Source organism: Anastrepha obliqua, chromosome 4 (assembly GCF_027943255.1).
Source record: "Anastrepha obliqua isolate idAnaObli1 chromosome 4, idAnaObli1_1.0, whole genome shotgun sequence".
NCBI lineage: Eukaryota > Metazoa > Arthropoda > Insecta > Diptera > Tephritidae > Anastrepha > Anastrepha obliqua.
In genome coordinates, this window is record NC_072895.1 from 44118847 (window position 1) to 44135208 (window position 16362).

A 16362-nucleotide genomic window follows, 5' to 3' on the forward strand; every position below is an offset into this window, starting at 1 on the left:
CTTGGACCTCACTTTTAGCCCACGCCTGCGGAGATGCCAGAAATGAATATTAGCAAAAATTATCCATTATTCTCCATTGATCTTTACAAAACCTTCCGATTGAAATATTGTCACCAAGGCATAAGTCGATTAACAGTTTTCCTCGAAAATGGTTTGGATGAACCTCTAAAAATTGCATATAGATCCTTCTTCTATGCAGAATGACTGTGTACTTTTTCTGCACAAAAACAAAAGGGGCCATGAACGTCTAGTATCATTTGCGCGGGAGGAGGGAAGTTGTTGGGTGTACTATTTCAATTGGCCACTAAGTTGCGTAATATGCCATGGATGGTAGGCTAGTTTCAGTCATACTGTTTAACCGAGGTCACACAGAGACCATTTTGGTCCATAGCGATACCAGATCAGAGTCCTATTTTAGTGAAAATATACATCACTCAAGATGCGCGTACTATTCACGAATTTTAGAAGTCACTCAGTTCAACGATACATTCCACTTTTTCAAAACTGAGACCATCCAGGTAGCATAGTCTAGTTTTCGAGGGAGCCGGACACCACCATAGGAGATGCTCCAGGAAGGCAGGTGCTTACACTATTTAGGTGCAAGCCCTACTCCATTTAGAAAATTTTTTATTTTAATTTTTTTATAGACTTTTTTTCCAAGAAATTACTCTGGTTTAGGGATTCAACATCATGGCATTCGCGCATTTTGCAATTTAAAGTATTACTTCACTTTAGCAACATCCCCTGCATCATGATCTAAGATTATTGAAATTCTTCTATGTAGAATGAATGGTCATCAGACGCGTGAAAACATGTGCGAGAAATGAATTTGATATGCAGACAGCAATAAAAATGGCTTAACTGGCGTAAATGCTATTTGACGAACAACAAACGTGAACTACATGCCTGCAACAACAGCAAAGGCCACAAGATAAGAAGCATACGTAGCTAAAAATAATAATAATAATAAATAAATTGAACAAGCAAGCGCATGTAACACCTTAACGCTGGATGAGCCACAATGAAGGATTAAAATGAAATTGAACAAGGAGTGAAAAATATATAAGTAGATGTATGTACATAGGCATACACACATAAATTTATAAGTAAAATAAAATGGTAAATACACTTGTCAATAAAAATATTCGTACAGTCGACAGAAAGCTATCCAATTTACCCAATTAAGACATAATCTGAGTTATATTTTGGGACACAACTGGTGATACGCAACTGATTCCACTTAAGAGCAGAATAAGGAGGCGATGTGGTGCTTTATTATTAATTTATTTATTTACATTCTGTCAAAAAAGTACAGGGAATTGTTCAATAAAACGCAAAATAATTGTTTAATCATCAAAATTTATTTTCCATTCGAAGCAATACACATATGCGAACGATTAGTCCAGTCATCAAAGCACCTTCTAAACGTGTTTGAAGAGATCTTCTCTCTTGACTCAAAGCGGCGTCCGCGGAGTGGCAGTTTAAATTTTGGGAAAAGGAAAAAGTCACAGAGGGCTAAATCAGGTTAATACGGTGGTTGATCGATGATATTTGTCGAGTTTTTCGTCAAAAAAAGCGTTCAGAATATAACTTTTCTGAGATGGTGCGTTGTCATGGTGCAAGATCCATGAGTTTTCTTTCCACAAATTGGTCCGTAGAACTATTTGGAACGAATTCCGGGTGCACAATACCATAATAATCAATAAAAACGAGTAGCGTGACCCTCACTTTTGACCGACTTTGACGTGGTTTTTTGGGTTTCGGCTCATGTGGATAGCGCCATTAAGTCGCCTGTTGACTGGTTTGTATGTCAAACTCATACACCCACGTCTCATCACCTATTATGATACGCTGGATAAACGTTGGGTCTGAATTAACTTGCTCAAGCATGTCTTCAGCCACTTTCTTCCGATGAGTCGCGCAGCCACACGTCTAATGCCCAATTGATGGTGTAAAATGTTGCGAATTGATTCGTGAGACACGCTAAGGTCACGAGCTACCTCCCTCAAACTTAAATGATGGTTTTTCAGCACCATTTCGACACATCACGTCAAACTCTGCGACACTATGAAGGTTAGTTGTACTAACATTCCAGCAAAAAAAAGTGGGCATATGTATAACGCGCGCTTTTAAATGAACTATTCCCGATATTTTTTTGACAGAATATATAATGGATACTTATAGGCTTAGCGGACATATTTTAAGATTAATAGGCATTCAAAAAGAAAGTACGATTAAATAATTTATAATAAATATTCAAAACTATCAATAGGCGACCTTTTGAAAATGAAAAATCTATCTCAACAAATTTACAGATTTTATTAAACTCAGTTAAGGTTCTAGTAATAAAGAGATTTTGAGAAACCAATAAAAAGAAAATCCTGTCAAGAAGTCGGGATAGTCAACAGCAGCACGGATCAAATCATAAGATTATTTTGCCGAAATGATTTTAAGTTAATCGATAAGCATCGCGTCTCATAGGTAATGCTGGGTTCCGAGAAGCGTAAATTACGCAACGCGAAATGAAAGAATTTTGCCGGATTCAATCAATTCTAGCAACGTGGACGAATCGGAGATATGACGCCTAACCGAAAAGAGCACGGCGTAAGATTTGGCAATAATAAAATTTAGATGACTTACAGAAGTAAGCTTAGAATCAAATATTGCATCCAAGTCTTTGATTTCACTTTAACGTGATAGAGGCGTGCTAGATATGTGATAAGAGGAGTCACAGGTGCTTACACCGTGTCAAGAGGTGTTTAGTCCGTAGGCACTAGCGTATCTCTGCTCAAATCGAGCGGGAGTATGTGGCATGTGAATCGGGCATGCGTATGAGCCGCCTCATACATATCTTTAAAAGATTACACCGCTCTGGTTCGCCTGCCAAAAACAAAAAAAAAAAAAAAAAATGATTCCTCGAAACACAAAACTTTCGAAGTGGAAATTTGCAGCTTTTAATGCTGTAAGTTTCTAAATTCCTTAGTTTGACATCATTTTGTACGGATATTTTTTTTACAAGTGTGTGTACATATAAGTGCATACATGGGTATTAGGGGTGTTAGTTTTCCCGATCCCGGGATTTTCGGAATTAGTTATTAACACTTCAGGATCCCGAAATTAGACTCGGAATTTAGATATTCAGTACTTTTTAATAATTTAATTCGAAAAAATTGAATTAATATTGTTTGAGAAGCCTATTACTATATAAATGGGTTTTAAATCGACAATTTTATTTCATTGGTAACTATTAAAAAGGGTTTTCCAATAAAAGGTGTTGCAGAGCGATTAACGATTTTTTATGGCCGAAATTTGTTGGTATTGATCTGAACAACGTTTATTTTCAACAAGACGGCGCTACGTGCCTCACAAGCAACGAAACCATTGATCTTTTACGGGAAAACTTTCCGGAACGTGTTAGCTCTCGAAGATGTGTTCCAAATTAGCCACCGAGATCTTTTGATTTTACACCTTGTGACTCTTTTCTTTGAGGCCACGTGAAAGAGAAGGCCTACGCCAATAGCCCAGGGTCCATTCAAGACCTCAAAGATGGAATTCGTGAGGCTATTGAAGACATAGGGCAGCCAATTTACAATTCGGTTATGGAAAATTTCATGAAAAGGATATTGTCGTGGTGGTCATTTGCCTGATGTTATTTCCCACTATTAATGGCTTACCTTCCTCTTTATACTGAAATAAACATCCGATCATTTATATTAAAAAATAGCATTTTTCTTTGAGTATCAAAATAACACCTCTTATTGGAAAATCCTTACAATAGTTATATGTAAAAATGCTTTAACGTGTAGGTACATATCTGATGAAGTAATTTGAGTTATGTTATAAAAATATCTGTGCAAAAAATTAAAAGGTAGTATTTTTTGGTTGAAAAAATGTCATAAATTTTTTTGTTGAAAAAAAAATAAAAATTATGCAAGTCGTGCAACGAAGGCACACATATGCAGGTATTGCTTCTTATATCAAAAATAAAAGAAAAACAAAAGTGCTCAATCCATATTTGCAAAAAGTTTAAGTCCATGTTACTTTTTCTTCCTATCAAAATGAATTTTTTGTGCTTCCATTTATATAATTCTTAAAAAAATATTTTCCTACGTCTTCTATAATTGTAGGAAAATAGTCCCGGGACTAGGTCTCAAACTTAAATACAAAATACCGAAATCGGGGTGATCCGAGTCTTCGAGAGCCTGAGACTCACATCCCTTATACATACGTACTTTTACTAGTTAATCTGAGACAGCACAAAAGCACAACCTATTCCTTTGAAATTGAGAAGGAACAAAAAAACTTTTGAATCTATTTTTCTAAAATTATTGTGTGATAACATTAACGACGATGATTGTCGACGAGACCACAAGTGCCAATTGTGGTTAATATTGTTGGCTGACCATATTCGCTATGAACCTTCATACACTCCAGTCCCTATGCCTGCGTGGCTGATGCTGTGAGTGTGGCTTAGTCCTCTAGTCGGCTGGCTGCAGCAACTCACTACATGTGAGGTTCCTTCGACGCGCCTGCTGTTGAAGAGAAAAACGTGACGAATGTGCAAATGTTTTGTGTTGCTGAACGAATTAAAATCGGTATTTTTAAGTTAAGTTGCTGAGCCGAGTAATGCTGTTCGAAGGGGGCCAGGTAGTAGGGCAGTGCCTACTATGTTAGGATGTGGCAGAATGAGGACAAAATGCGCGTTCTCTTAAAACGATCAGCGCATGGAAAGCTCACAGATTTATGGCAGGTTAAAGCCGTTTAAACTGAAATTAAACGTTGTTCAGCGTTGAGCGGTGAAGATTTATCGCATTGTTCACATGCGGTCATACTCATACATACATACATACGTATGTATATGCGATAATACGTCCCTGCATTCATACAAGTATATAAACATGAGTAGGTAAGCGTATTTGCAGCTATGTTTTTCTGCGTCCAACTGTGATGAGGCAAAAGGGCTCCCAGGCTTGTTGTGAGAAACACCAATACAAAGCTACAGTTGTGCTGTTGTACGAAGGCCAACTCTTCCTTCAATTAACCTCACTTGCCTAACGCTTTTCGACCCGTATCGGCATGTTTTGCTTAATGACCAAAGAATTTTTATTTAAATTTTCCTCTCAGTTCGATAAAATTGATTTTTTACATATATTGATAGCCTCACATATTCCTTTCAATGTGTATTCATTTAAGGTTCGCTTTGATTTTGGCGGCTGCCGATTCGCAGAGCACTGGCTTGGGCACATGGGAATATAATGAAAATACATACATACAGGCATATGTATGTATGGAGGTATGCGATTTTCATTGAACATTACAAATTCAGGTAGCATAACTCATTAATTAAAAAATTTCGCACTGCATGTTTGAGCAAGCAAGCACTATGCAGTAAGCAATCAGTTGCGCTTTGCTTTGTTACTTCAAAAAGGATGCTTTTAATGGGCTTGCATTCGAGCTACAGAGCCATGAATACAAGCGGAAATTGAAGACCTTTTATTTCAGCCTAAATTATGTGCCCGTCTCATAATCGAGAAACTTGAAACTGATCTGACTGCCAGAGAAAAAAGAAAGTATTTTTCAGTATTTTAAATGTACGTACGATCTGAGAAGCTAACATTGACTCGGATCATTTTAGTGTTTTGAAAAGCTACCATTATAATATGTAATGCCGATTGAGCCCAATGCAAGCCATGTGGGATTACTACCAAGAATTTAAAATGAAAGGCAGACATTTAGTTCGCAGAAAGACGATAGCTGCGTGGAAAGTGCTTGAGATAATAGACGACAGGAAAAACACTCGGAAATCCTTCCACAAAAGTTAATAATATCCATCCAAGTCACCATTCCATTTCCATGTGGTCCCTTCGTTTGATCATTGGTTCGAAAGCTACTGTGACTATAAAAAACAAGACAAGGTCTCTTTCTAATAGCAGTCGCCTCTCAGCAGGTAATGGCAAGCCTCCAAGCGTATTTCTGCTATGAAAAAGCTCCATAAAAAAACGGTCTGACTTTCGGAGGCGGCGTAAAACTGTGAGTCTTCGAATTTTTAGAGTTACATCAAAACGCAAAACACAGTTTGAACGATTAGCTCAGCCAAATGACTAATAAAGGATGTACGCGGCAAATAAATATATATAATATATAAGTAAAGTTTTGGAAAAGGGACGACTTCAAGTACGCGTAAAGACGGCGACTGATGACTGGTGTTCTAAGCTTGCATAAATTACGGAGAGAACACTTCTTCAACCAACTGCATGATGATGGTAGCGTAAATCGAAAAGAAGATGAAACCTTTGATCTCTCAATCAGTTCAATCAAGGTCGGTAGGTAGGTAGAGGTGGTAGTAGGTCTTTAAACCAAGTCAACCGATCTATTGAGAAAAGTTCCCACGACAGTCGGTTCTACGTAACCAGAACGACCCGGATTTATATCCGGCCAAGGACTGTCATTTTAGCAGCATTATTCGTATATGCATGGGAAATGTTTATGCTGCTACAAAAACAACATCTAGTATGAAGCCCATTGATCACACAGTTCACGAGTTCCACTATTTGTGCTGACCAAATGATTGCAGAGCATCGGTAGAAGGGTATGCAGTCTGACTATCCGGCATTTAGAAGGAGGAGAAGACTATTGCAGATGTTATACAGATAGGGGCAAGTTTTGTGTGAAAAGAGAAGTTTGATTATCAAATTCTGGTATCCACTCTATTGAGGGAGAATTTTTATTAAAATAATTGACATTCTGTGATATACACAGTTCGTTATTAATCGATTTTTTTAATAAAAAATATATTTTATTCTCCTACAAAAACCATAGACATCCAAGTTTGAAATTATGTGCACCCTAAAAAAATGTAACGAATTTTCCTCAATATTTCAACTTGTTAACGGGAAGTTTTAGTAAAATTCCGAGTACTCCGTTTTATAGCTTATTAAATTTTGGTATAATAAAGCACAAGTTTCAAGTGGCTCCAAAACGATGATGATGACAATTTTTGCCAATTTTATGCACCTATATACTTAGCTCACAATGACGTGAAATGCCAGAAAATTGCTCGACAATTATAACCTTTGTACTAAAAAAGACATTATATGGTAAATACCTAGTACGGCCAATTCACTTATCTAACCAAGAAAGTGCGATTTACCAGATGGGCTGAAAAACTTTATCTATAATAACTTAAAGGGCCTTTCAATTATTTTCGTTTTCTCAATTTTGCTAGTGCTGAATAAGGCTTGAGAAAAAATTCTCTATTAAGTTCAATTAATTTCAAGTTCAGTAATGCCGTTTTCCCACACTAGCTGATCTTTATTTATAGCGCCTTAAAGAATTTCACTTCACTTCACTTGACTTTGAGCCTAACCAGACACTTTAAAATTTATAAGAGGGAAGATAAAGTGAGCTACAATGTCAGAGATGAGTTGAGACAACGGTCCTAAGTCATTTTCCAACCCAATCTCGACTTCAACCACATTTTATTAAGACTTATGGCTAACCCGCGTATGAATAGGAGACTGATTGCTAATCAACGAAAAGGGGAAAAAGTGGAGGTTCATTACGACATCGATGGATAAAAAAAAAATAAAAAAATATTCGCGAAAAGTGCGTTAATTTGTTAACAACGCAGTTCACTGTTGAATACTTTATTCACCCGGCAACTGGGTTGTAATTATAATGCGTTTAAGCGCAAATCACTGCCCATAACACAAACTCACAGATTTGCACTCGTCGTAAATGACGCGAAAATGCAGTGGAAGAATGCTGTTGTTTTTTTCAACCACCGTCATAAAAATAATTTACCTACGCACATCTTCGACCGTCGTTGCTGCTCAGACCACTCTTGCAGCAATCATAATTGTGCAAAGTTGCACTTAACTTTTGCAACATTTTGCCCTTTGTCTCCGTTTATCCTACTTGGCCTTCTTCTTTGAGCTGGCTCTCAGTTCACACAATGCCTTCCGCATGAAGTCGCGCAGAGTCTTATGTGGATGTCCCTATTCGTCTACATGCCGCTAATGAATTTATAATTTGACTATACAACTTGTTTGTTTGCGCAAACATTAACGCCGTCTTTCAGTTCTTCCCCTTTCCTCTATGCAATCGATTGCGAATTGCTTATGTTGATTGCGTTTCATCGATGATTAAAGTCTGTTGTGCACTTTGGCAGTGGCTGTTTTACTGCGATCGAAGGTAGCAAGTTGCAAATTTTCAAGAAAACATTGATGAGAAATAAATTTAAGTTAAAATAAAATAAAGAGTCGGAAGATTATGATGACTGTATTAAGAGATAAAAATATTATGGTGAAAAAAATGTGTCCGCGTAAATAAAAATGAACTGCTTTGAGTATTATTTGATTATTTCGCCGAAGTTTTCTCAATTTTTTTTTTATTTTTTCTGCGTTTTGTTGTATTCCTACGAGTAGAAATTCCTACAGAAGCTTTTCTATAGCAATAATACAATCAGTTAGGTTCCACTGCCAAAGGGCGCACTCAATAAACAAGTAATCATACCGAATCCTTCACAAGGTGGTATTATTAGAGCTGATTTGATTTTTTTTTTTTGTGTGATTTGTTATTTTGACCTTACAAAGTGGCCTGCTTCTTTATTAGTGCTTTGCTAGTTTGTTAATATAGCATTCTACTAGAATGCACTCAAATTCTCATATTGCAAATACAAAATACATGTAAATGTTATTGTTGCTCTAGTGTCATCATCACCTTGATAGAATTCGTTTTGCAAGTAATTCTCTCATCAATTTAATTTTCTTAGGCTACTTAAGACTTATTGAAGGCGAACTCGAAGCTACCACCGGGCAGTTAGTGAGACGCTACATATTTAGCTGATAATTAGAAGAAACTAACCGAAAAATTCAGCGAGTGGTCTAATCGAGTGAATTTGTGGATCTTACGTCTATTGCGAACAAAAGTTTAGACGAACGAATCGTTCAGACGATTTCTTTTACTATTGGCATTCATTGTTCGCCAATGCTTAAGCATTTGTCATATGCGTAGTTACCATATGTAATTAATTTAAGTATTAAAAAAATACACAGTTTTTCAAAGTTGTTATCTTTTTAAGTTGACTCTTTAATATATGGCACATCTGGTTTGCATTATTTAGATACTCAGGATTTTAAATTGAAATAAAACAACGAAAATTCAAATTGTTTGGTAAATCTTCATTATTTTTGTGAAGAATCATTCATGACATTTATTTTTTAAAGTTTATACCGTTTAAATGTTTACCGCAACTGCGCCGTAATTCGGCCATCCATAAACACCAATTTTGATTGACTCGCTGCAGGACTTCGGTCGGTATCTCGTGAATAACTTTAGTAATGGGTTATCTAAGCTGGTTATTCACAAAGCATTTAGACTTTACATACCCCCACAAATAAAAGTCCAAAGGGGTGAGTCCTCTGTTCTTGGTGACCAATCCACTGGTCCGAGACGAGAGATAAATTGCTAACCGAAACAACGACGCAGTAAATTCATTCTTTCACCAAATGTTGTGGAGATCACGTGCTTTAATTTCCAGCATCAAAAACGCGCGATAGCGTTCGCCATTCACCGTTACATTGGAACAACATCAAGGCACACGCCACAAATAGGAGGAGGAGCTCTGCCAAACACCCAAAAAGGGAGTACGCGCCAATTATAAATATATATACATATATATATATATATAATCTCAAACTTTGCTAATAGTTTTTTAACACTGGAAAAACAATTATTTTTAATTATTTTGTGAGTACAATTTTAACCAGGCGCAGAACCCTCGCGAGTGATGAGACGTTGAAAGACGAAGTGTGGGAATTGCCTTGCGCCTTACCGCATCGAAAACCACCCCTGCTCTTTGTTCTCGGAACTATCGTTAGGTGATGCTTCGTGGAGGGGGAGCGGCATATTGGCTTTGTACACAAATTTGCAGAGGCGCTTCGCGCAGCGCAACTTTCTGATGGTTTTTTTTTTCTACATCGCAAACTGCGGATCCGTTTTCTTTTGAGTCAAGCATAATATCAACCAGGTTGTTAACCTTACATGGTTTCCCCGCCTTTCAGTTTCAAACTGCGGATAGGGACATATAAAAATCTCTCAGTGGAGGTGCAAATAAAGCATATTTTCATTTGTGTGGCACTGAAAATCGTCGAATCGGAGATAAAATAGCCCTACATCATGTTATTACGGGGCTAGAATCCAAAAAATGCGCTGAAATATTATGAAAAATGCAAGAAGAGAGCGGAAGTGTGCGTCACTGAAAATGGTGGCCATCTGTTTGATATCGTGTATGATCATTGATCCACTAAAATGAATTTTATCAAACAAATTTTAGCCGGTGAATTGATGCATTTGTCACTAAATTAATCATCGTTGTTATGTAGGAAATATGAACATAATTATTGACAAATGAACAAACCCAGGCGAGTATACACAAGGTGACTTCCAAAAATCATAGGCACCTTCCTTCTCCTCTTCTTATTTGTTTTGTATTATTAAAGTGTCTGGCGTCAAACTCATACGAAAACTAGTCAAAACTGCGAAAAATAAAGTAACTGTTTTAGGAAGACGCCGCCTTGGATCACTTTTGTATAGCAGCTGATTTGTTTTGTTTTTCTTGCGATTTTTGTTGTCTTTGACATTTTGGCATTCCAGCTATCAAATTTCAAAAACAAAATGCATGCACATGTTGATGTTGCATTATCGCACACACGTTTTGTGATTTCGCCTTGGAACAAATCACACAAAGTACATCCCTTGAAACTGCAAGATAGACTGGGTATTGCTTCTGATCCTTCTGCGGTAACTGTCTTAAGAATGAGGTCAAATCATTTCAGCACCTCCTGCTCAGCCGTCTTGAGACATCTAGGCTCGAAATTTTTTGCTACACCTATGTATATAGTAAGCTCAGATATCATACACCTGACGAATTCATCAGTAGTATGAAACGATTAACACAACCGTACGTAGTCGTCGTTCGATCTTCTTCCCCATAAACCCCAAGCGTAATTCCCTTTCTCCTACCCTTTCTTCTCTCCTTTCTCTCACAATAGTATCGCACATTTTTATACATTCGTCCAAGTGGACCCTCGCAAAGTGAGCATTCTTCCCTAACCTAATCCAACTGCAAGAAACCAAACAAAACTTTACTGCTTTCTTAAAAAGTTTAATTGCGTAAGTAGTCACTAAGAAAAAAAAAACTACCATCTATTTCTATATATCTTTGCACAAAGTTTTGCGAAGCCTAGAATTCTAATTATTATTGCGGCATTGATTAAATGACCCACCGAAGTACGATAAACAACTTCAAGCTCTAATAAACCTAATTGGGAGGCATTTGAAGGCAATTAAAAGCGAACTCCAGCACAGTTTAAAAATAAAATAAAAAGTGAAAGCACTTCGAAAACTGACTGGAAAGAGATAAAAGGGGCAGAGAGTGAGCAGAAAAGCTTTGCTAGTAAAGCGCACAAATTCGTATAAGTGCACGAGAGAGCAGGGCAGGGCAGGACTGGGCTGGCACAAAAATATAACCAACAAAAGAAATTAAAACGCGAACGTAAAATGGGCGCAATTAAATGCTGAGGAAGAGAAAAAATTAAATTTTATTGTGAAAGTTGTTACGGCTGAATGAAAATTACTACTTCAAGTAGACCGAATGCTGAGTGAAATGCGCTGTATAAAGTGGCATTAAGTGCTGCTAAATAAATTTCGACCTAATTGAAATGTTGTAAGTAATTCCTCCACTGACCGCGCTAGCTGATGAGGCAGGCAAATTAGATTAAGCGCTCTAAGTATTTTTAATCCCAGCAGAATTTAATTAGTGCGGGAAATTTGATTTTGTTGCGAGTAGCTTAAAGAGCAAAAAAAAAAAAACTCAAAAAATGTATCTAATATAATTTTGATGCAGAAAAAATGCATCACTACTTCTACAATTTAATATTTCCCCGTTTTCATTTCATAGTCGCCTCAATGCTGGCCATACGTTGCTCTAATGTATCGACCCTCGCCGTCTGCATGTGAAACATCTCCTGGAGCAGTTCACGCAATTCCTCAATTTCATCAATAAATTGACGTTTTTCCCTCAAGAAGCACACTTTCGGCACAAAACTGTCTTCCAACTCTTTATAGCAACGCTTCTGTTCTTCAATCTTCTTTTCCACATCTTCCCATTCGGCTTTCACGTGCTTTAAGTATTGAAAACGTTCATAGCAGACTCCGAATTCATGTTGTAATTTATTCCGCCAAGTCTCCAATAGACACACTGCCTTCTGCAGGTCTAGAATCTCGCGTGACTTCTGGCACATACGTGCACGCAACTCTTCTATTTGATCCTTGGCTACATTGCAACAACGTATGAGCTCACTGATTTGGCATTGTAATTTGTGATGATTCTTTTGTAGCGCACAGATTTCCGGATTATTAGAGCAATTCAATTCAATCTCAAAATTAATGCAAGGTTCTGCCTCGCAGACATCATCCGTCTTGAGACGAAGCTGTAGTTTTTGTATGCGCCGTTTCATGCACTCCAATTCGGCCATAACTTTGCAGCAATCCAGTTCTTCGTCCAGTGTGAACTCCTCGAGCTGCTCTTCTTCAGCCTCAGGTTCCTCGTCTGGTTCGTCGTCAACTTCGGATTGGGTAACATCTACTTCTTTCCACACTTGGAGAACCTTTGTACAGGTTCGCTTAAAGATATCTAGATTTGGCATGGTGCGTAATTATTAATTATTTAATTTTTTATTTTTATTAAAAAATAATATTATATTTTGTTTTATAGGACAGATTTTGAAAGAAAGTGCGATTTGTCAGTTCCGATTTTTGATGGAATTAAAAACAAAAGGGAGAGATGTTTGAAATTATGGGGTATTGTGAAAGATTTAAAATGTTATATAAAAGGTCGTCCATGCAGTAATTTATTTTTAGGAATTCATAAAACTAACAAAAGTAAATTTTTTCGGTATATTGTTGGTTTATTTATTTTATTTATATTCGCATAAATTATGGAACACGATTTCATTCACGATACTGCCTCAACTGTCTTCGCAGTAGCGCATACTATTAGCATCGATTCTTTACGGCATCTTACTAATGGCGTCAAATCGCAGCTCCGAGAGCACCAATTGAAATCGCCCCTACGGCTGATGACACCATTACCGAACTTGGTGGGCAAAAAAGATCGATTGTGATGTGGACTGTGTGGCTTTGCCATCGTGGTGAAACCAAAAATTGTTAAAGTCCATATCTTGTATATCCGGCCACAAAAATCGTTTATCATGCCTCTATACTGGTGACCGTTGACTGAAAAGGAGTTTTCAGTAGCATTTTCAAAGAAAAATGGTAATTGGTCCACTGCCTTAAAATCCCCTCTCAATCTCAAGGGATGCATTGGCTTTTTGATGATCGTATCTGGAAAAACTTGTCACTGTAAGGGGAGCATATATTTAAAAAACCACTGCATGTGCCACCATGTACTACATATATACAAGTAGGTAAATTTTTATAAAATAAATTTCTTAACATATAGGGTGGGCCATATAAAATTTGCTTTTTGAATCGGCTATAAAAAAAAACTAATCAATATTTTTTTAAACTTTTTTTTTATTTTGAAGATTGAACATTGTCACTGAATTCAAAGCTAAATAAAGGGTTTTCCAATAAGAGGTGTTATTTCCGTAAAAGGTCAATGGTTTCGTTGCTTGTGTGGCACGTAGCGCCGACTTGTTGAAAATAAACTTCGTCCAGATCATACCATCCAATTCCGGCCATAAAAAATCGTTAATCATCTCTTGATAGCGCAATCCATTCACTGTAACTGTTGCTCCAGCTTCATTTTCGAAAAAGTAAGGTTCATTGACTCCGCCGTACTGTAAACCGCACCAAACAGTTACACGTTGGGGATAGAGAGGATCTTCAACAATAACTCTTGGATTTTCAGAGCCCCAGATCCGACAATTTTGCTTGTTGACGAAACCACCGAGGTGGAAATGGGCCTTATCATTCAAGATGATTTTTCGATGGAATTCCGCATCATTTTCATGCATTTCAACGACCCAATCAGCAAAGACACGACGTTTTTTATGATCGGCCGGCTTGAGTTCTTATGTTAACTTTATAAGCCTTAAGACCGAAATCGTTATGCAAAATACGGTGTAATGATGTTTGTGGAATGCCTAATTCCAAAGAACGACGCGAAATGGACAAACCTGGGATTTCTTCAACACTTTCGGCTAGAACAGCAATATTTTCGGCTGTTTTGAGCGACGTGCACGGGTTTTATTCTTCAAATCACTGACTTATCCCAACAGCTCGAATTTTTTGACCAATTTCTGTATTGCGGTCCGAAAAGGTGCTTCACAATGACCCAAAAATGTTCGAGTTTTATTCACCATTTTTATAGTGAATTTTAATAATTTCAATGCATTGTACGTAGTAATGGCGTAGTTTCTATTTGTCAAATATCAAAAACTCTTCAAAAGTGACATCTACCTCAATAGCGGGCTATTCAAAATAACACCTGTTATTGAAAACCCCTTATCTCTCCCATTTTCTTGGCTAACTTAGCTCAGAATAATACGCAGTGCAACGAAATCAAACCAAAACACTTTGTGTTGCCACTTTTTTTAATTTGGACGCGAAGCATGGTTCTATTTGACTGGCTATTGTCGGTAAGATATATTTGTAGTTTTTTCGTCTGATTTTCTTTTGTCGTTAAACAATAGATTTAGCCACGTGAGCAGTTGTACTCGTATTGAACACTTCCAAGGCTGAACTTAAGTAGGCTGGGAATTCACATAGGTGGTGTAGTGTGGATCAAGGGTGACGCAGATTTTTGGCAGCAATTATTATTGACATCTTAATCTTTTTTTTCAGACTATGGTATTGATACTACATTTTTCGTCAAACATACACCATAGATACATAGTGATACTCAGCTGAACAAAGCATAAAAGTAAATTAAACATTTTCTTGAAAATGATCATTCAGATACGTTAACTATATACGATACAACTGCCTCATTTCAGATACTAAAAACTCAAATGACATTCAAAGGAAACTACCCACCCACAACCAGTCACTTTTGGGTGTAGCTTTTAGTCTGCCAGATTCATTAAACAGCACTTCTTCGAAAATGATGCCGCTAACGCTGATGAACGGTAAACGTTATCGTGACATGATAAGAAACTTTTTATGCCCTGAATAAGGTAACATGGACTTCAACAATAAGTAATGACAACATAACGGTGCAACTTGTTACACAGCGCATGGAACAATGGCCCTATAGCGAACGAAGCTCCTAGAGTGCATTGTCTCACGAATCAACGAGGTCTTGCCACTTGCGATTTGGCACTATTGGACTTCCCTCTCTGCGGCGAGACGATTCTAGAATTGAAAAACCAAATTGTGCCCATTATAAAGGTTGTACAGCCCGAACTGTGTTACAAAGTAATGAAAAGTTTGCCAGTGGAAGTATAGTGGACATTTTACAGATGCTCTAATTTAAAGATTTAAAATATAAGATTGGATTTATAAATTTATGGATATCAAGGCAAAATTTTCGGAATTGAATATGAGTGTATTTGAAACAACCAAATTATTGACAGTAAATTTATGGCTCAGTAAAGCAAGTTTTAGCAAAATTATACAAAATATTCAGGCTTTTATATATACACCCTTGGCCACGCAAACCTTACCAGTAAATTTTTTCGTGTAAATATGCATTTGAACTGTGGTTATAGCGATTCTGATCGAAATGATTTACATTTTTATTTTGATCTAAGCAAGTGCTTTTATTTGAAATTGAAGTGCAAAATATTGACAAATATCTTTTAGTAGTTTGTGAGAAATCGCGCATTAAATATAACGACTTAAAAAATTGCGTTAAATATAATAATAATCGTGATCAAAAATTTATAATTTTTACTTTGGAAAAATAACGAATGCCTATTCACGAGATAGCAGGAAAAGTTGTATGTAGCCATCTAACAGTAATGAATTTACTCAAAAACAAAAAAAAACAGAACCAGGATGATCGTCGGAGTAGAGTAGGAACTAACATCTCATCGAACAGATTGTGTTATTCGTAAGATTTGTTTCAAAGATAGCTTTAAAAACTCAAGAGACTACAGGAATGCGCCTTGAATGCAAGGAAACTCGCGCAAAAACCAATTTTGATGAAAGCCGGTTTAATTTGTATTGCAACCAATTGTATCGTTCCTGTCGTAGAAGGCAATATGAGCATACTTCTGAGGTCATATTTCAGGACAACTCCACACCATGTCATCGGGCTAAGTCGGTCAGTTTTTATACGGTATTTAATCAATGATATATTCCCATGTTTATGGTTAAGAAGTGTCATCGCTC

The 16362-nt window shown here is 37.0% G+C and overlaps 1 protein-coding gene across 1 annotated transcript; it reads right to left on the minus strand.

Annotated features, from left to right (window-relative positions):
* Positions 1 to 11558: 11558 nt before the first annotated feature.
* LOC129245187 (uncharacterized) lies at positions 11559 to 12798 on the minus strand. The gene has a single exon (XM_054883215.1). The coding sequence runs from the start codon at positions 12708 to 12710 to the stop codon at positions 11952 to 11954; it is 759 nt and encodes a 252-aa protein (XP_054739190.1). The 5' UTR covers positions 12711 to 12798; the 3' UTR covers positions 11559 to 11951.
* Positions 12799 to 16362: the final 3564 nt, after the last annotated feature.